The 20,245-nt window shown below is 39.5% G+C and overlaps 7 protein-coding genes across 9 annotated transcripts; 1 reads left to right on the top strand and 6 right to left on the bottom strand.

Annotated features, from left to right (window-relative positions):
* Nucleotides 1-1,414: 1,414 nt before the first annotated feature.
* Nucleotides 1,415-4,039, top strand: LOC130695603 (collagen alpha-1(II) chain-like). Its single transcript, XM_057518766.2, has 5 exons — nt 1,415-1,515; nt 1,772-1,888; nt 1,965-2,155; nt 2,500-3,227; nt 3,295-4,039. Exons 2-5 carry the CDS (start codon nt 1,877-1,879, stop codon nt 3,825-3,827), a joined length of 1,464 nt encoding a protein of 487 aa, XP_057374749.1. The 5' UTR covers nt 1,415-1,515; nt 1,772-1,876; the 3' UTR covers nt 3,828-4,039.
* Nucleotides 4,040-4,079: 40 nt separating this feature from the next.
* Nucleotides 4,080-8,609, bottom strand: LOC130695604 (heme transporter FLVCR2-like). 2 transcript variants are annotated; one of them, XM_057518767.2, is made up of 13 exons: nt 8,022-8,609; nt 7,352-7,422; nt 7,173-7,280; nt 6,455-6,742; nt 6,328-6,388; nt 6,212-6,253; nt 6,004-6,132; nt 5,823-5,918; nt 5,610-5,751; nt 5,339-5,541; nt 5,162-5,265; nt 4,975-5,085; nt 4,080-4,890 (listed from the first exon to the last, which is right to left on the bottom strand). In XM_057518767.2, exons 4-13 carry the CDS (start codon nt 6,700-6,702, stop codon nt 4,599-4,601), a joined length of 1,428 nt encoding a protein of 475 aa, XP_057374750.1. In that variant the 5' UTR covers nt 6,703-6,742; nt 7,173-7,280; nt 7,352-7,422; nt 8,022-8,609; the 3' UTR covers nt 4,080-4,598. The 2 variants fall into 2 exon arrangements, with proteins under 2 accessions (XP_057374750.1, XP_057374751.1); XM_057518768.2 differs by lacking the exons at nt 7,173-7,280; nt 7,352-7,422.
* Nucleotides 8,610-8,804: 195 nt separating this feature from the next.
* LOC130695547 (uncharacterized) lies at nt 8,805-10,087 on the bottom strand. The gene is made up of 3 exons (XM_057518687.2): nt 9,784-10,087; nt 9,642-9,716; nt 8,805-9,467 (listed from the first exon to the last, which is right to left on the bottom strand). Exons 1-3 carry the CDS (start codon nt 9,981-9,983, stop codon nt 9,143-9,145), a joined length of 600 nt encoding a protein of 199 aa, XP_057374670.1. The 5' UTR covers nt 9,984-10,087; the 3' UTR covers nt 8,805-9,142.
* Nucleotides 10,088-10,178: 91 nt separating this feature from the next.
* Nucleotides 10,179-11,477, bottom strand: LOC130695225 (inactive hydroxysteroid dehydrogenase-like protein 1). Of its 2 annotated transcripts, none has more exons than XM_057518342.2 (5): nt 11,238-11,477; nt 11,128-11,174; nt 10,982-11,057; nt 10,557-10,918; nt 10,179-10,487 (listed from the first exon to the last, which is right to left on the bottom strand). In XM_057518342.2, exons 1-5 carry the CDS (start codon nt 11,383-11,385, stop codon nt 10,194-10,196), a joined length of 927 nt encoding a protein of 308 aa, XP_057374325.1. In that variant the 5' UTR covers nt 11,386-11,477; the 3' UTR covers nt 10,179-10,193. The 2 variants fall into 2 exon arrangements, with proteins under 2 accessions (XP_057374325.1, XP_059351065.1); XM_059495082.1 differs by having other exon boundaries at nt 10,348-10,487; nt 10,613-10,918; nt 11,238-11,472.
* A 337-nt stretch (nt 11,478-11,814) lies between these two features.
* On the bottom strand, nt 11,815-13,223 carry LOC130695545 (very-long-chain 3-oxoacyl-CoA reductase-like). The gene is made up of 6 exons (XM_057518685.2): nt 12,988-13,223; nt 12,883-12,929; nt 12,735-12,810; nt 12,330-12,667; nt 12,052-12,267; nt 11,815-11,986 (listed from the first exon to the last, which is right to left on the bottom strand). Exons 1-6 carry the CDS (start codon nt 13,142-13,144, stop codon nt 11,873-11,875), a joined length of 948 nt encoding a protein of 315 aa, XP_057374668.1. The 5' UTR covers nt 13,145-13,223; the 3' UTR covers nt 11,815-11,872.
* A 319-nt stretch (nt 13,224-13,542) lies between these two features.
* LOC130695546 (very-long-chain 3-oxoacyl-CoA reductase-B-like) lies at nt 13,543-15,056 on the bottom strand. The gene is made up of 7 exons (XM_057518686.2): nt 14,794-15,056; nt 14,687-14,733; nt 14,533-14,608; nt 14,253-14,467; nt 14,065-14,187; nt 13,776-13,991; nt 13,543-13,704 (listed from the first exon to the last, which is right to left on the bottom strand). Exons 1-7 carry the CDS (start codon nt 14,939-14,941, stop codon nt 13,588-13,590), a joined length of 942 nt encoding a protein of 313 aa, XP_057374669.1. The 5' UTR covers nt 14,942-15,056; the 3' UTR covers nt 13,543-13,587.
* Nucleotides 15,057-15,648: 592 nt separating this feature from the next.
* LOC130695159 (very-long-chain 3-oxoacyl-CoA reductase-like) lies at nt 15,649-17,930 on the bottom strand. Its single transcript, XM_057518285.2, has 9 exons — nt 17,668-17,930; nt 17,246-17,292; nt 17,051-17,126; nt 16,745-16,943; nt 16,560-16,666; nt 16,459-16,490; nt 16,311-16,376; nt 16,094-16,252; nt 15,649-16,000 (listed from the first exon to the last, which is right to left on the bottom strand). Exons 1-9 carry the CDS (start codon nt 17,819-17,821, stop codon nt 15,878-15,880), a joined length of 963 nt encoding a protein of 320 aa, XP_057374268.1. The 5' UTR covers nt 17,822-17,930; the 3' UTR covers nt 15,649-15,877.
* Nucleotides 17,931-20,245: the final 2,315 nt, after the last annotated feature.

Below are 20,245 nucleotides of genomic sequence, written 5' to 3'. Positions count from 1 at the left end.
AAAAACTCTTAATGCCAGCGCGTAAATTGCGTATTAATGCCTGTTATGTATTATAAATCAACATATCTTCTATTGTTCATCAACAGGTTTTTGATAGGGTGTCATGCCAATCTTTCATGTAATACGCCCATTTTATATTTAAAAAAATCTATTTCGACATTTAATGCGGCCAAAAGGTGTGACCCGCTGTTCAGGGAGGTATACCTCATTATTGCCGCATCATCGTAGATCTTCGGCTGATGACAAATCGCAATTCAAACGAGATCGATGATGGAATCTAGAATGTGTTACCTTATATGTATAGACTTTTCATCCCCAAATAGAAGACCTTATAGAGCCCCGGAATAGCCTTCGGCAGGATCATTTTCAAAAGCGGACATAACAAAAATTGTTGTGCAAAACAACATACAAAGTCACGCATTAGAAGGCGTGTAATCTTGTAATCTATCCTACTGCATATACCAGGGGATAGTGATACCTGAAAGCTAACGACATTGAGATAATTGACACTTATACGAGGATGACCTTCACTATATTGTCTTTGCTGTCCACTTGTGCCCAACTTGTGGGACTAAAAAATTTTTGGGAGAATGGACATATGCATACAAACTTTCACGGTTGACCTTATTTTTAATACAGCTGGGGAAAATGATTTTTTCAAATATCTCGAAAAACAACTTTAAAAACAAGAAAACGAGCCAACGTTTTTATCCTTCAGTAAGTTCTTTCATCTTACATTGAAATTAGACTATTTTTTTCCACAGTTTTCTTTAAATTTTGATCATTTTTTATTGTCTCCACTAGTAAACAATTACAACCTGTTGGCAGTGCGATAAAAAAAAGACCATCGAAGGTGCTCTCGATTTTCGCGAAAGATAAACATCGCAAGAGAAAGAACGCAGGACAAATAACAAAAACAAATTGAATAATTTCAAATCATTCAAGTTTACCAATACTTAATCATTTGCAGGTCTACTTTTGAATCTTTGAAAATTCGCTTAGGACAGGTAATAATCATCAGTCGTGTTTATTGACGACCAAGAGGCTAATCGAAATGGCATGGGACGGTATAGCTAAACAGAATAGCATGTTTTGATGCTTGTTAATGAGAGGTAGGCATTACTAATACGTAACTTGCCAATTGTTATATACAATTATTCGTGTTGAACACCCCAATCCATCGAACACATAAAAAAAAATCTGATAATGATTTGTATATGCATGCCTGAACACATTGAATTGCTGGATTTGATTGTTTTTAAAGAAATAGCTGCAGTACCGGCAGCTGGCGCACAGATGTATTTGTATACAGATATGGTAATTAATTGTCAACCTGTCCTGTGACCTTGTATTAACAGGTTTTTTTGAGCTAATTCTGGGTTCTGTTGTACGCGACGCGTTTTCATTTTCTACACCTTCACTGCAGCTCATGATGGTTTAAAAGGACAGTATCGAGTGGTGTTTGATCAGCATTCGTGTGCTGGTTGTATGAGCAAAGAGTAACAATAAAAAAAGGTAAGGTTTATTATTCAATCTTTAATGAAGTAAAAGTTCTCCCAAAGATCGAGTGTTCGTAAGGCATTTCGTTAAGTAAGAAGATGTCCTCACTTTATACCAAGCGATGAATTTGAACTTAAATTTGTATAAATCACATGTCGTAATGACGATTCATTTCTAACACTATTTTTATGTCGCTGTTTCGCGTTTTAATTTGCCACTTGTCCGCATCGATTTTTGGAAATTGAACGGTGTCGCCTTTGGGTCCTTACAGACATCCTCCTAGCATTTCTTAATTGTTTCTGTGCCGCTTCACGCAAAAGAAACGAGTGACAAAAAAACGCCAACACTTAAAGTAAACATCACAAATTCGCCCGCCATGAACGTTGTGGTAAGATCATTACCTAAAGACGCAATGTCTTAACAACATTAATTCAAAACAAATCCATTGTTTTCAAATATTGCAGGCTATTTTAGCATTCCTTGTTGCAGTTGCCTCGGCTGCCCCTCATGTTAATCGCGGATCAGATTATTCTACAGCAGAAGCTGATCCATATACGGCGGTTCAAACACCTTACCTTAACTATCCATTTAGTACATCCGATGGATCTGAAGAGGATGACGAAGTTCACCGACAATGGAACGCTTTCCTTATTGAGTAAGTATAGGCCCTAATAAATTTTTGGGTTTAAAACAATTGGAATTTTAACCAACACAATGCACTTTCGGTATTCTAACGAGGTTCAAACGAGTTTGAACCTGTTTATTTACGTAGATGTCATAAAAATCGTTTACGTCCATTGAAAATGGGAAAGCGTTCAACTAGGTCAGGGCAATGTTTTAAACAGTTTTTTAAGGATAGTCTCATTTTGTTATCTTTATCTGGTGGCATGGCTTGGAGGCGGTTCAACAACCCAAAACGAAACGATGTTTTTCTACTTGCCTTTTGCGATACAAGATCCGTGAACCTGAAACATTTGAATATATGCAAATGATTTTTAGTTACCTTCCAATGCTGACGAAAACGGGTGTTGCACCTGGAACGTACGCTGGTACGTATCACAGCGCGCCCACATACATCGCTGGACCACCTGGTCCCGCCGGTCCGAAAGGAGACACCGGAGACAGAGGTGAACCCGGCGCACCCGGTGCAGTTGGCCCCCAAGGTCTACCTGGTTTCGATGGAGCAACTGGACCTCAAGGAGAAAAGGGTAACGATGGTACTCCTGGACAAGATGGTGCGCATGGCGAAAAGGGAGAGAAGGGAGATTCAGGATCCGATGGCGCACCTGGATCAGATGGCTCCCCTGGAGCTCCAGGAAAAGACGGTGAACGCGGACCACAAGGACCTCAAGGACCTAAAGGTGAAACTGGTGCTCCTGGTCAAACGTACGTCACTGCCGGACCACCAGGAACTCCTGGACGTGATGGTAAAGACGGAACCCCTGGTGCTCGAGGTTATGCTGGACCCCAAGGACCCCAAGGTCCATCTGGAAAAGACGGAGCTCCTGGTCCAAAAGGTGACACTGGCTCTAAAGGAGAGAAAGGAGATTCCGGATCCCCTGGAGCTCCAGGTAAAGATGGACGCCCTGGTGCACCCAGTTACGTAGCCGGACCTAAAGGACCTCAGGGACCAGCTGGTACTCCAGGTGCTCCTGGTAAAGATGGCGTTAATGGATTTCCAGGCTCCCCAGGCAAAGACGGAAACGATGGCGCTACTGGTCCCCAAGGTTTGTATTAATTAAACATTAAACTTAATTATTATTTTCTTGCTAATCGAAACATTTTACAATTCAGGACCACGGGGCGAAAAAGGAGATAGCGGAAAAGATGGTATGCCTGGTCCTCAAGGAGAAACAGGTCCTCAAGGACCCGCTGGTTATCCTGGACCTTCAGGCCCTGAAGGACCTAGTGGACCTACTGGGCCCGTTGGTCCAGAAGGACCTTCTGGACCAGAAGGAAGACCCGGTTCTAATGGAAACGATGGTCAACCAGGCTCCACCGGACCTATGGGACCTACTGGACCTGTTGGACCAAAGGGATTACGGGGAATGCCAGGACCACAAGGACCTAAGGGTAGCATGGGACCGATCGGCTACACTGTTATGACCGAAGGCGAATCGTACGGCCAAAACACTGGATCTGCTGCATCGGGAATGTATCTACCTGCTGGTGGTTATGAAACAGCCGGGTCCTACGGATTCCGAAATTCTGGCTACGGCGTACCTCAGAACTGGTATCAGTCCTCAAGCTATCAGAGCGGCAGTCAGTCCTCAACCTATGAGGGCGAGGGTCAGTCTTCCAACAAGTCTGACGAAGAGAGGGCTTAAGTGTCAAGAAAAACTGGATGAAAATGTGCAATCGCCGTTCATCTTTCTTAACCGAAAATCATAAAACAAATTATAATATTTATATAATCACAGAAAATATTATATTCATGCAAACTTGTTTGCTATACTCATTCCTTTCTGAAAGACGCTTTAGATACAATAACCGTCACGGCAAAATATGACAGTGATTAATAAACGCTAATTTAAAACAGTTTCTTTCGTCCTCTTCATTTTCGAATTCTAATGAACCAATTCCAGTTTCAAATTTTGATGTATTTGTTTTATTTCATTAAGCAAAGTTTTACAATGGGCAGGCTTACAGTGTTAAAGCAGATTGTTGTTTTAGCTTCTAACAGGTTCATAACATTTGAATCAATTGTATACTGCAAAAGTTTGATCCTAATTTGGTCATTTTAATGGGTTGTAATATTAAAAAAAGGTTTCGGAGGTTCCCGAAATGACGTAATACTATATATATATAATAAAGCTAAATATGTATGAACTTTGCATTCCCTGTTTTGTACGGAAGACAGTCCTTTCTGCATTTCTACGACAGCACTACAACACTGCCAAACACATTAGCATCGAACGATAAAGGCATAAGAGGCAATCACCTTTCGCCTCAGCAGCCAGTCACACTGAAGTAAAAGCATCACATTTTGAAAATGAACACGCGTTACACGTAAAAAATTAATACCTAACTACACACGCTAAGCAAATGAACGTGTTAACAATAAAACCCAACAACTTGTGCGGCTTAAATTGGCTCTTTTAAGCTGGCCCGTTTAATCGTAAGGCTTCCATTTGGTTTGCTCGTTGGCGTCTGAGATCCGAACGAATAAAGAACGACAAAACGGCCCCAATGAACAACGCTGCTGATAATATCCCGTTGCAAACAAGATCGCCGTAGCTGTTTAAAAGCCAACCACCCATGATTGTGAAGACAATGCCGAACACTTGTGCGGACGCGTTGAGCAAACCGGATGAAGTCACTTCTGGTTCGGGGTATGTTAATTCAGCTGCAAATTCGAATCCGACAGGAAGATATCCTGTCATAAAGAACCTTAATCGCGTCAAGGCAAAAAGATTAAATGCATCCTTATTAATCAAATTTTAAAAAGGGAAATATTAATGGTTTAAAATTTACCCAACGGCTCCAGCTGTGACGAACGTTACGACAATGTACTGAAGCTCGAAGGTAAAGGTATAGGCAACTATTCCGGCCACTGCTAATCCGTACACCACGAGGGTAGTTTCCCTTTTTTTTTTTTAAAAAGAAAGAGGAATGCACGTTAACTTTGCATTTTGCAACGACGGGCTAAATTGCGTATCACCTGAATTTGTGCGTCTTATCCAAAATAATACCACATACCACTGAACCAAACATGCCGCACACGACGATTGTCAGGCCAATTCGACCAGCGTTTTCTTCTTCGCCCTGTAATTGAAAAAAAATATGTGGCGTTTATGGAATTTCTGAAATTGAAAAGCAATAAAAAAACGGGACATACCGGGAAATGTTTGAGCACAGTCTGGTTCAGTAAGGTAGACATGGCGTAAAAAACACCAGCGTTGATGCCGTACGTAATCAAGAGTAAGATGTAATTGCGATTGGTTACGATCGTTTTGATTGACTGGTAATACGTCACTGGCTCGGCGGATTGAGGTGCAGCGCGTGCGGCGTTCGGTGGAAGAGGCGGTTTGGCTTGAAAAGCTATTCACCAAACCGATAAACATAGTAGGTACTCAAAATTTGCTTTAAAGAAAATAAATTCAATGTACCGGCGAGCACAAGCAGAAAAAAGGCTGTGCAGATGCCTGCCACAATGTAAAACATGCGTTTCAAATCAGCACCGATGTCTTCGGCATTTTCGTGATCTTGTACCATCATTGGTGGCAAGAAAAATCCTAAAGCGACACCTAGCTGGCACACATCAACCCATTTATTTAACTTGAAGCATTTAATCTGGAGCAGATCAGAATGTAGATAGTCACCTGATTCCCAAAGACGCCGATAGAGCAAGCCGAAGAAACTTGTTCGGCTCCGAACCAGACGGCTGCGACATTTGGTGGGACACCTAGAATAAAAACCTTTACATTATAATCATTAAACGATAATTGTTTCCACAATAACAACGTACAAGAATTGAAAAAAAAAAATTGTAATAAACAAAACCTGAGACATGGCTGTAATTGTTTGGCCAATGAGAGCCACGTAGAAAAGGTCGGGAGCCGCACCTAATACTTTGATCCACGATCCCAAAGCCGTTCCAAAAGCTCCCATTAGAAGCGTCACGCGCAATCCCTGAAAATGATAGCATTCTTATTTTAAATAAAAGGGAGGTTTAAGAAACAAATTTTATGAGCAAAGGATAAATTCATACCACTTTGTCCATAATCCAGGCTCCAGGAAAAATGAGCGGAATCTAACGCAATAAAAATCAATTGCCAAGTATGTGGATGACGTTCATTGCTTACGTAAAAAGGATGTATAACTTACGTAAGTGACCATATAAACAAGGGAAGTCCAATCAACGGTAGTTGAATCAACGTTGTAATATCTTACATTATTAATAATGAAGAATTTAATAAACGTCTGTGAAACAAAGAAAAATGCAAAGACGTACTTCATAATCAAATTGGTGATGATGGAGAACTGGATCCACTGGAAGGCACTTGACATGGAAACCAGTATGAATATGACAAGCATTAGCCATCGGCGTCGGTACACTTTCGTTTGCGGCGGCAGTGGGGATAAAAAAAGGTCTTCGCGTGCGCCATCGCCATTTAATTTCTGGGTCTCTTCTGACACGTCTGTTTTGCTAGGTCCAGCTGAAACAGGTTGAACGGTTGGAACAACTTGATAGCTCGTCATGGCGTGTTTGACTTCGAGAACTATGCAAATCAAATGATCCCTATTTTAAAAATAGAATCATCATTTAATCAGATCGTCATAAGCAATTGGAAATGCTAAACAGCGTGAAACGTTACGAAATTCTAGAACATGCATTGTTTGTTTGTTCGTTGTTTATCGGAAGTTTCGCGCTACGCTTCGAATAGAGATGGAAATAAAAAGACGGAGTTTAAGCGTGAAACGCGAAGAATAAGCACGGGCCTTTCTTTTGTAAGTTAGAGCTATATTTGGATCACGCTTTTTGAGTTAGAGTAACGTCTCAAGGGCCAGTGAACGCATTGCTGCGGATACATAAATCCACAGACAAGTGAAAAGATTACAGTTGTAGGTTAGTTAAGCACCGTGAGTTTGCGTTTGAATTAATTGCTTTTTTTACGTTAAAGTGCTGGTATGGATTACAATTTATTTAGGTGGGAAGCGAATGATTTTACTTTTGTATTGCCACTGCTTTTGAGTCGATACTTTCACGAAGGGTTTACTGGCCTCCACTTGTGTCTATTAAAATGTGCGTAACGTGTGCCAAGCGCCCGATCCTAGGACTAAAATTCGAATGACGTAATCTGAGTGTTTCGTTTTATTTAACATTTAATTTATTCATTTATTTCGTTACCGAATACAGCATGCAATTTGATGCAGTTATGTTGTCAGCCATGAATATCGAGGTATGTAAAAGGAATTTTCCTGCAAAATTTAATGCGTCAACAGATTTAGTGTTATGCAACTTTATCGATCTAGTTCACTTGATTTCTACGTGCTCACGCAAACTGCTGTTTTGAATTGCACGACTCGGCTAGGCAATTGGGTGTCACTGGGTACCGCCAATTAGTGGAATTGGACTGCATACTTGTTGTGGTTAGTTTTAACCAAGCAATGCGTATCAATAAACAAGGGGGCAACAAGGTTTCATATGCGAATTCTTTTAAGACGTAACATCAATCGTAACATCAAGCGCTTTTTTTTCAAATGTCTTTTTCAATTTGTTGTAACTTTTTTCTTTTTAGTCGTTGTTCTACTACAATCTAAGACGGAGTTACATAATCCGATTTCGAAAAGTGGTTGCACTGATCCCACACTGACAAAGTCTGTTTAATAATTCTTCGACATAGAATTTTTATGGGGAACTCTCGTGTTGTATTCCATCAGTTCAACCACTATCCCGAGAGGGCAGCACGTAAGTGTCATTTCCCCAATTCAATCTCGATATAAATAGGAAAATGCCGTCCCAAATGCACACTGTCTGGCGTCGAGTGTCAATGCATGTAAAAATATTGGTAACTTACCAAATGGTATCTCGTTTTCTGAACGAAAAGTGGTAAAAGAAGGCACTGCACTTTGTGAAGTTGGAAGACGATAATAGGGCCAACCTCCTGAGACGACGAACACACAAAGCAAAAGAAACGAATCACAAATGGAGGCTTTCAGCTGTGGTTTTTTAACCCAAGTAATCTTAGAACTGGATAGTTCTCTGGTTACAGCGTTTAGCCAGCCTTCATATAACTAAGGTTCGCGTATCTCGTCTCGTCTCGCATTCGATACTGAGAAAACTGCTGTTCACGTGGCGCGATGGGGGGAATGGACCACACGCTCTCCTATCCATGCACGGCTATATACGATTTCCTCTCGGCGTTAAATAACGGATGCTGATGCTTTGTGACTTGGGAATCTACTGACTAGTGTATCAAGTGAGCAAAAAGGCTAATATACACTGCATGACTGCGTTCTTTATTCGATTCAGTCATTGTAATATTTATTATGCGACACAATACCCCCGCAATAATTTCACATGTTATCAATCGACTGGCAGGATGTTATGAAGGCCATACATCCTTTACGTCTGCTTCCCTTGTTCAGCTAATCATTGCCAGTTTTCATTAATTTTCTTTTTATGGTTATTGCTGTATCTCTATTACAGAGATGTGTTATAAGTTTCCTCAGCATAAACATAACGATGAGACGAAAAAATTCGTTTAAAATCCGTTTCGCAAAAACGTTTGTATTTGAAAACTGAATAAACAATTTCTTGTGAACAATCGATTTCACGTGACATTGCTACTGACGAGCATGCGTTAGAAATGATGCACACAATATGAGATACCACTATGGTTTGCCTACGTCGTTGGCACCTATTATTACTGCAAAAATAGGAAAAAGAGGATCGGGCGTGAGGTTGCATATGAGACAATTGGTCACACAGGTTGGCCGGCATTATCTAATAGTTTGAAAGGTAGCTCAGCCACGCACTTGTAATCACTACGATAATGAGCTTATTTAGTCCTTTCCTTGATAGCAAACACGAAAGACGGTCAAACAAAAAAAACAAAAAAACATAAAATATCAGAATGTACATATCAGGAACAGCACGTCGTACGATCAAGGTTGTGGCTAAAAATTTATTCCTAATCTACTGCAACAACATTTTAAGTAACTCCATTTTTTCTTGATGTCGCCTCTCTCTCGCTTCTTCCTTCTCTCGATGAATTTGTAGTAATACTGTAGATAAGGTTTGACGGAATCGCTTTTTATCCCGTTTTTCATCTTCGTCGTTAGAATCACATGCGACGTTACTATAGCTAACTTGACCAACTCCTCTCCTCACTTCTACACCATCTACTGTTGTTTCTGTAACATCCGTAGATTTTAATAGGTTGGCACCATCTGTTTGGATCCTTGAATTTTCACTTGATGTTCTGTTATCATCAGGAAATCTTTTCCTTTTGGGGCTTTCTCTGCAATAACCATAGTGTCTCGTGAAAAGAAGCTGACTATTTATTTTAATTATTATTAAAATTTTTAGTGCTGTTAACTATTTCACTTAGCTAAAGTTCTGTTAGGCCTAACTATGTACATTAAAACAGAGCTTGCGGCTTCAAAAACCTGATTTATTTTCTAAATTCATTTACCCATTTAAGTCCAAACCTCCTCCCTTATCATCTTGGTTGTCAACCCAACCTTTACGTTTCCTGACTGTTTTGTACCTTAAGTATAAATCAGATTATGTTAGTTTTAAACACTGATGTTAACTTTAAAATTAGATTGTTTTGCCTGTTTTCACATTGTGCTCCTGTCTTAAGTGATCCTAACTCAGAAAGGATATCAGCCGAAATTTTCTCCCACATTGATTTTTTGTTTTTAAATTTTTTCATAGGTCCAACTTCATGTTGATATTCTCGAAATTTATCCATCAACAGTTGGGCCTCAGTGTCACTCCAAAAGTTTTGTGCGGTGCAAATTACATACTCCATTATTTTGATCTCTCGGCGATTTCTACTGACAATGACGAGCTTGCCAGCTACATACAAATAGCTACGGCCGAGTGCAACCACAGTGGCGTCAGTGCCTTCTGCTTTCACTAGGGCCTGAGGCTATTGGGTGGAACTGGGATCGATGAAACGCGGAAACAAATCGTGGAAATGGAAAGAGCCAAACCTTTGCATCACTAAATATTATTAATGTTATGTTTGGATATGAATAATAAATCGAAAGCAAGCGATATTTTTTTTATTTTTCTTCCACTTCATTGTCATTACTATAATTTTGTAAATCCAATATGCCGTTGCTGTGGATTCGATGCCAAGCGTTAAAAGATTGGCTTCCACGTAAGCGTCTGGCGTGTGGAGGCACAAGAATGGCATAGTCTTTAATGAGGAAATGTTCATTGTAGACCTCTCGGGCATAACCGACTGAATAACTATTCCATCCTGACGGCATTCGGCTGCTAAATCACGTGAAAATTTTTCCACGAATGCCTGGAAGAACAATTATTTATTATCTGACAAGAATTTCACTATCGTCGGTAACAGAAATTGAGAATTGACCTTTGTTGCCTTATAAACTGAATTGTAAGGTTCAGAACTTTTCGTCAAATTCGAACAACTGTTGCCCCATAATGGCCCCACGTTGATAATTATTCCACGCTGTTTCTGAATCATTCCAGGTAGCAACATGTTGGTTAGCCTCGTCATCGCCATAATGTTACAATTGATGATTTTCTGGATCTCATCGTCTGGCGTAAGCTCTTCAGAAGGATCTAAAGGAACATCCATACCGATGCTGTTAACCAGTAATCCAACTCCGGATGGTAGATTGGCTAATTCGAATCGCAACATCGGATAGATTGACTGTCCTTCAGTGAAATCGGCAGCGATGGTCCTAATGTGGACTGTGTGATGCTCTCGTTCTATGAACGTAATTAATTAGTAAATCAAAATAGAGAATTTCCATGTATATCGTAAATCATCACTGATTTCGTATGCCACTTCTTGAAGCTTGCTGTACGATTGGTCGATTAATACAATGTTCATTCCTAGAGACGCCAGCTTCTCCCAATCGAAAATTGTCTGTCATAAATTCCAAATTGAATTCATTTAATGGAAAACAAAAACGAACCTTTCGAGCGTATGCTTCGCCCAATCCATCCGTTGCTCCGGTTACCACTAACAAATAAAAATGTCGGATGCTTAAATTAATAAAATTATAAATTTCTGCATTATTTATACCCGCCCAGGGTCCGTATCGGCGTAGATCAAGGCTATGTCCCAGCGAAGCAATCAAATAAATGGAGTTAATAAAATGATACACACTATAAAGCAATTTGATGGCTATTAGCGTAAAAATAATCCATCCAACCGAAATGACGAATGTCATTTTGCACAAATGTCCACCAGTTATTTGCGTCACGTCGAATGAAACTGGCGAAAATCAATCACTCCTATTTCCAAAAAATGCTTGAACGAGCCCATAACTGAATGGTTTCAAGTTCGCTCTCAAACTGTTATCAGCATAGATGATATACGCAGGTCGTTGCGGATAAAATTTTTGGTTATGCTCTGTTTTCATAGCGTACAACCGTAAAAGCGTACGTTATATGCGATAGGTTATCTCTCCAAACGAACCCATACGGTGTGGTTATTTGACATCAATGTGACCTATTTAAGGGGGAAAACCAAACAGTATCTATTTACATTCCTTCCTTTACATTTCATTTTAACACAAATGAGATTATCCCCTGCCTCATTGTTTTTTAGAAACGCTTTCGTTTGTGGGATAATATAAGAATGGAATAATAAAGACAAATTCGGACAACAAAGATCGTTGTATTTCTGTCCACTAAAGCAGAATCGGAAATCGTGTTTTAGCGAGATGTCTTTTTTAGGGCAGCTTTCTTTAATTCGCCAAAATGCTTAATCGCACCCTTTTCTAACACGTGACGCGGCACAAAGAAATTTGCAAGATCGGTGAAATACAACTGCGATCAATGCAAAGGTTATTTCTTTCAGTTTTTAATTGTAATAAAATGACAGCATATTTTACCTGTATTTTATGAGTCCAATATCCTGCCGTTCGCTGCTCTAATCCAAGAGTATTCAGCGTTGCTGCGGCAAACGTATCTGGATGGGGACTAACTAGAGAAGGCTTCATGTGACTCGCCATGTTTGTGGCCACATAACCAGGATGCACAGTTTGGATTGTAACACCCAACGACTTGACTTCAGCTGCCAAATCTCGTGAGAATTTGTCAACAAATGCCTACGTTCATTTTGCCATAATAAATTTAGAACGTAGGGAACAAGTTAATGTTTGAAAGTTACTTTTGTAGCACCGTAAATGGTGAGATATGGTGTAGGTATTGTGCTTGTAAGTGATCCCACGTTGACGATGACACCCTTTTTGCGTTGGGTCATTTGAGGCAAAACGATGTGGCACATGCGCGCCATGCTCAAAACATTACAGTTGATTATATCGTGAATGCCCTTATCGTCTTCTATATTGCCAAAGCGCTGGCCGAATCCGATCAACATGCCAACGTTGTTGACCAAAATGCCGATTTGCAACTTGTTCAGTTCATCTCTCAGAGTGTTGTAGATTTTCTGGCTTTCGGTGAAGTCTACGGCGATCGTTTTCACCTGGATCGAACTGTATTCACTTTCTAGAGGCATACATAAAATTAATTAAATATGATAGACAGATTGAAATTTCAAAAAACTACAACTTACTAATTTCATCGGCCACTTTCTGTAATTTTGTGGAATTCCGACTGATTAGGACGACGTTAAGGCGAGCTGCAGCGAGCTTCGTTTAGCCAAAATAAATATAGTTTTAATTTGTTAGTTTAATTTTTAATTAATGCAATATAAATTTTACTTGTTTGGCGAAGGATTTGCCTATGCCATCGGTAGCACCGGTGACCACTGAAACAAAAAGGGAACGTTAAAAATGTTATATACCAATATCCGAATTGAAAATTACCTGCCCATGGCCCACAAGATTTAAGATCGATGCCATGTCCTAATAGGCGGCCCAAAAAAGTTGTGTAAATAAAATGACACACATTATACAAGGAGTTGGCTGCAATAATGGCCAAAGCTGACCAGCCAACAAATTCTGCTAAACAGCAACCCGACATTTGTGTATTAAAAATGATTCAATTTAAGTACACAAATTTTCAACTGAAATACAGCGATGGTTGTAACCGACTGCACTTACATGGACGTTCATTTTGCCTTGTCATAGGCTTCATGATAAGACTAGCTGAGATATCTCACATTAAGGCTGTGCGACAGCACGTCCAACCAGCATGATTTCCCATTTTTTGTTTAGTCATCGTAAAGCTGTACGAATTATTGAACTCTGACCACAGTAACTCGATAAAGACTAAAGTTCCGCTTAATTAAAGTGAATTAGAAATAGACGTACTTTCCCTTTTTTCTATTTCAAATTTTCTCTTTGAAATGTGACGTCTGTATTATGAAAAATTCAATAAACATATTGAAAATATGTTTATAATTTCATCGTAAAACATTTCACTAGATGATTCCATTGTAGTTCACGCATATTAAGCGTATGATTTTACTTTGAGTTACTCTGCCTGTTGAGTACTCTTTGACGATGCGACTTCATAAATTTAATCGTAAAAAATGCCATTGATTCCGGAAAAATGAATTTTGCTAATTCGCCCCAGTAAAGCTTTGAAATCAGGAAAATCAAATTAGTTATTCATTAAATTCGGTGGTGGACGGTTGCTTAATTTTATGTACCTGAATTGAGTGAAACCAAAAACCAGAGGTGCGATTGGTCAGGCCTAAAGTGGACAAAGCTGCTGCGACAAACCTATCCGGAGTAGGAGCCTTCCAAGTGGCCTTCCTCAATTTCGACATGTTAGTGACGACGAAGCCAGGATGAACCGTTTGAACAATAACACCCGATTCTTTGACTTCAGACGATAAATCACAAGAAAATTTATCAACAAATGCCTGAAACAGAAAATTAAATTTACGGTTTTAATGAGTACGAGTTTATGGGACAAATTTAATGATTGCTTTTCACCTTGGTTGCACCGTAAACTGTAGCGAAAGGGGTAGCGAATGCTCCTGATATCGAACCGATGTTAACGATGACGCCCTTCTTTCGCTTAATCATTTGGGGTAGAACCAGCCGGGACATTCGGACCTAACCATCATAAATATAATTTAAAAGCCATAATCTATGACCAATAGACGACAACAAGAACGAACCATCGATAATATATTGCAGTTGACGATATCGTTAAGACTCTTCTCGTCAGCGATATCAGCAAAGGATTCGGCGAACCCAACAGCCATCCCTACATTGTTAATCAAAATGCCAATCTCGAACTGACTCAGCTCTGCTTCAAGTTTCGAGTAGATCGAGTTGCCATCCGTGAAGTCGACTGCAATCGTCTTGATTTCTATCGATCCATACTCGCTTTCTAAAGATGTACAGACATAAATTAAAATAAGTAACATACATTTAATTGAAATGTTTTAAACTAACTGATTTCGTCGGCAACTTTCTGTAGCTTGGCTGGCGTCCTACTGACTAGCACCACGTTCAAGCCTTTCGCTGCCAACTGTTAAACAATGCAAAACATTTAAAACGATAAAACTTATATTTTAATTTTGTATATACAGGTTATATAAATACATACCAAACGAGCATAAGATTTTCCGATTCCGTCTGTTGCACCCGTTACCACTGTCAATATCATTAAAAAAATCAATAAATTTTTATTTGTATTTGTTATAAATGAATTACCCGCCCAAGGTCCACATTTGCTGATGTTGAGCCCGTGCCCAATAAATCGGCCCAGGAAATTTACATAAACAAAATGGCTCAAGTTGTAAATTGACTTTAAAATTAACACCAAACCGGTTACGAATCCCAGGCTTTCGAGCCAGCACATTGTTCCAAATAATGTTCGCAACTTGCAGAAAATGGAACTCGCACGAAACTGCAAGCACGGGGAACGTTAAATGTTTACGAACAAAATTATGTCGATCGCTAGTCAAAACTGCAGACACAACTGTCACCGTTAAGATTAAGCCAATGTACGAGCTTGCGCATAACGAATGCCTTCGTTACAAACTTAGTTTCCCCCTCAACCCTACTGCCTCTGTGCTGTACAACTCGACAGAACATCAATGAAAACAGATCCATATGTCCAAAGTCCAGCGCTCATGCGCAAAGGTTCCGTGTGCTCGCCTCCCCTCGTTTTCTATCTCTCCAAATAGCCGGGAACGTTATCAGCTGAGACATCGGAGTTGATACAAGCCAGGCCCTTCTCATATCGGCCCCCCCCCCCCCACCAGGGTGTTTAGTCAAAATCCATTCCGTCCCCATCGCGTTATCACACACCAGCGTTGCCAGGAATAGTTCTGCCACACAAGACCTCTCATCCCTGTAGACATAACACTGTTTTAGCAGTTCAAAGTATCGCTGGGGAAAACAAATACGGCGGACAAGAGGAAGGAAAAGGAGTCACAAAACGTAAAACGTAAAACGAAAAGAAAAAATCCCTCTTGAATTAACAAATTAACATCTTACTTTAAATTTAAAACAAAGTAAGACTTTAACAAATAAAAAATAATAACCCAAGAAAATCCATGTAAGTACAGCGTTGGGACATTGTACTTAAATACACAACACAAATCGGTAACAAGAGGCTGATTAACAAATTGAATAATATAATAAATGATAGTAAGCCCCATTATTACGGAAATGTTGAGGAACACACAAAAAAAGGGAAATCACAACGCGGAAAACAAAAAGTACAATCGGTGTAAAGATATAGTAATTTCGTACTGGTATAGGTGTTCTTCGTCGGTCACGGGCGTTCATACTACTTGGCGAAGGATAGCGAATTCAAAGGTCCGCTTGCCACTCTGAGTCCCTCAAGATGTTTACGAGCGAAGAAGCTAAACGCATCGGGAAGGAGGAAGCACGTGGTTTCGCAAAACGAAAGCTACGCGCACGAAATGAAACCCGATTTGGTGATTGAAAGTGGATGTTAGACCGCGATACATATGAAATAGAAAGGTAAAAGCTTATGACGTACCATAAGCTTGTGGTACCAAAATGAAGCAGTGCGTGACTCGAGGCCTAGAGTGCGGAAATTGGCCTCTACAAAATCCTGTGGGTTCGGCACTGTCCAGGAGGATTTACTGAAGGTCGTGTCATTTAGCATGTTCGTCATAACGTAACCAGGCAACACCGTCTAGAATTCGAAATTTATATTTAAATGAGAAAGAACCGAAAACATTTGATATTGTTACCTGAACAATCACTCCGGTGCCACCGAGTTCAGTTGTCAGATCACGCGAGAATTTGTCAACAAAGGCCTTCAAAAACGTCAGAACGCAATATGAAGGACATGAGAATAAGCACGCAAAATTCAAAAATAATTTCGTAATTAGACCGTACCTTCGTGGCGCCATAAACAGTAGCCAGAGGCGCTGTAGAAAATAGCGATTTCAAATCACATTAAAATTGATTAAATTCATGCATTTCACATTTAAACTTACTTGCGAAAGCGCCTGAAATAGATCCGATATTAAGGATAACACCTCGACCCCGACGAATCATGCCAGGTAAGACCATGTGAGTCATTCGAGCCATGGACAACACATTGCTACCATTTTCGGAGACAAATGATTGGAAAACAATGTTTTAATAGAAGGTTTTTTAAACAAAACTTTAATTTAAATACCAATGGATAATATCGTCCAAAACGTTCTCGTCTTCTAGATCCGTGAAAGGCTGACAAAATCCAGGGTTCATGCCCACATTGTTGATCAAAATACCAACATCCAAGTTCATCAACTCAGAGGTAATGGCCTTGTAAATAGAACGATCCCCAGTGAAGTCAACGGCCACCGTTTTAACACGAACGAGTGGATAAAGAGCTTCTATAATACGAAAAGGAATAAGAAATGAGGTTGATGACACTAAGGAAATCGGTCGAGCCAAGAAAAAAAAAAGGGAACATCACGGAAGAAGAAACAATATGACTTACGAATTTCTCGTGCTGTTGCCTCAAGCTTAGAAGGCGACCGACTTATAAGGACGACGTTGATCCCAATTGCGGCCAGCTATAGGGGGTTTGAAAGAAAGTTAAGTAAACCATGATTAACAACAATGAAGTACAATATCTCAAGCGCCTACTTTTACTGCAGACTTGTTTTGTTGCAAAGAGTCACTTAGGTCATACCTTATGTGCATAAGCTTTGCCAATTCCATCTGTCGAACCCGTGACAACTGCAATGTCAACAGAAACGTCAGCGTTTTACGTTATGTAAACATTTACTAAGCACCATATGTAACGAAAAAATGACAGAATATCTCAACATTCGAGGTTTGCTTTGCTAACAATGCACACTTGCCCTTTTTTTTTTAATTCAAAGGAATCGCATTCCAACTCAAGGGCATCGTAACCTGTTTTGCATGTTTCCACAAGGTGTGTCACCACGTGCAAATTTAATTAAAGAAAAAATCGGCCAGGGAAAACGCGACGTTTTGAGTTTACATTTCAATCAACATTTTTGTACAGTAACCAATATGTCCAATCGTCTTAAAATCTTGTACTGAAGTGTATAGCAGCAAAGTGTTAGAAAATAGGAAGACTCTACTCACCCGACCACGGTCCGTAATCTACCAGATTGAGATTTAACTTGAACCAGGATCCAATAAATGTGGTGAAGAAAAAATGGAAGAAGTTCCATGATAGCTTAAATCCAACCAATGCTAAAGTTACAACGGCGATCCATTCTAGCACAGAAAACGTCATCTTGTCGATTCTAAAGCCGCGAGACGTTTGAAACACCAAGCCAGCCCGCCGAGTGGTTTTCTGTTGAATTTCCAGCTAGACGGAGAGTAAGCAAGAGAGGGGGGGGGGCGGTTACGACAAATGATTCGAGAAAAATGTTGAAGCTTTCTGTATCCTTATTGCTTGCATCCGTCTCCTTACTTACCTATGTTTGCAAGAAAAAGTCCGTATGGCATTGTCAATTCAAGGACATATCATACACCAAGTTTAAAATTTGGGATCTCGTGCTGCTTTTGATCCCGACAGGCGGTGCTTGGAATGATAAGCTGCCATATTCGACCAGGAAACAGAACCGGATTCCCTAAAGTGAACGTGGCATTCATAAGTTTGTATAATAGGACGTTTCTTAGCAGTCATCTGTCACTACTTTTGTTCACGTTTTACTTTCTTTAGAGTAGATTAATTACTTCAAATAAAATAATAGTTCAGATGCTTGTTCAGTTGTCGTTCATAAGAAGTAGAGAAAAACAAGGTGTGAAGCTTACATTTTTCATTCGAAGTTAGCTATTGAATTCCATAAAAATTGTGACGTCAGTATATACCATGCTTCTAACAAACAGTTGGAAACTCTCGAGTCATTGACCGTCAAGCCTTAAATTTTCTTGTTGACTAAAGAGCCGTTGGCATCGGACATTACAAGTTTCATGTAATTCGCGCTCACAACAGCCAGCACATGGCCTTGAATGTATCTGTGGGTTCGCAGATAATTGAAAGAAAAAGCAACGAAGTTGGCGCTTCGGTAATCTAACCTCTATAGAAATGAAACCAGAACAAGGAAAAGAACATCTTACCTGGTTTTCTTTGGTTGAATAATCTGAAACAAGGACTCGTACACGAGCATGTGGTTCCTTGCCACCAAAGGTAGGACAAGTGCGACTGTACAGCACAACTCTGTCGCTATGATGTAGTCTGCATCGCAGGAGAAATATCCTGGCCTTCTGATTGGTCCTTTTTCTCTCCCCACCTTTAAGCCTCTCCATCCCTCTCTGTTTCGCACGCTCCCACATTTTTTTGGCGCCTTTATTTGTTTGTGTTTTTAGGCATATATTTATTATGTAAATTTATTGTTTGTTTTTCGTTTTAATTTATGCAATACACTACTTTGTACCTTAATTAAATATTTTTTTATTTTATGGAACATGATTTGACTTAGCAACAGTGAGTTTTCACTACACGTTTCAATACCTTAAAAAGAATTATTAATAAATATGTATTAATTTTTTAATTACACCACGATATTCCTTATTTTAATACGAATCGAATGAATATATTATTATTATTTTAAAGCTAAAAACAATGCCCGAACGGATGCCCCAAAGTTTTCAATATTTCGGGGTTTCCCCTACCCCCCCGCTTTCCCTACCCGTAGTACACGAAACTAAAATAATTATTATAAAATAAACTATAAGTCCAAAATACATAAATTTTACAGAAATGTATAGCTCTCATCAAGGGCTATCCATTTCTATAAAATTTGTAAACGAATTCTTATAAACAAAGAAAGTTGACAAAAAAATTTTTGGATAGTTTTTGCGCTCTACAAATATACTCGACCTAGTTGATATAAATGAAAAATATCGTGCCTCTTCAAACTTTTTTGTTTATGAAAATTTCTTTACAAATTTTACAGAAATGGATAGCCCTCATCAAGAGCTATCTATTCCTGTAAAAATTATTGATTTTAGACTTATAGTTTCACTGGTAAAAATTATTTAAGTTTCGTACACTGAGGGGGTAGGGAGGGGATTCCCCGAGACACGTTAAACCGCACCGACTACCCCGGGCCAATCGGTACTTCTCAAGTGGCTTGGTTCGGTTTAAAATACCCCTCATAAGGGATAGGACTCATAAAAACGTGAAAAATAGCGGATAAGGGATGAAAATATAAATTTAAAATGAAATGTATTGCACAAAACGGAAAAGCAGGGTACAAAGCAGGGTAATCGGGTAGCAGGTAAACGGGTTTCTTTTTTTGGCCTGAGGCCGACCCAAAGGCATATGGTCAAACCGTTAAAAACCCGACAACCCCCCCCCCCCCCCCCCCCCCCGCAATTTGAAGCGAGGCTCAGCCCCGCGATTTATATCTATATACATTTTAATTTGTATTTTTCATCTACAGCATATACTTCTACATTAATTTGTATGTTTCATGTATATTTATTATATTAACAAATAATGTTACTTTCCCTGTTATTGAGCAAATAACTGTTAAATGTATTTTATAAAGAATCAATACATATTATTTCATTACAACAAGGATACGAATAGATATGGTAAACCTGAGAAAAATAGTAGATCCATCAAGGCTATACATACATGCCTTCATTAATATTCAATTTCTTCGGGTGGCGGGAAACTTTCAGCGCCACTTCATTTTTTTTCTTT

Source organism: Daphnia carinata, chromosome 4 (genome assembly GCF_022539665.2).
Source record: "Daphnia carinata strain CSIRO-1 chromosome 4, CSIRO_AGI_Dcar_HiC_V3, whole genome shotgun sequence".
Lineage (NCBI taxonomy): Eukaryota > Metazoa > Arthropoda > Branchiopoda > Diplostraca > Daphniidae > Daphnia > Daphnia carinata.
Note: the sequence above shows the minus strand (reverse complement) of the source record. Positions and strands in the feature narration are given on the sequence as shown.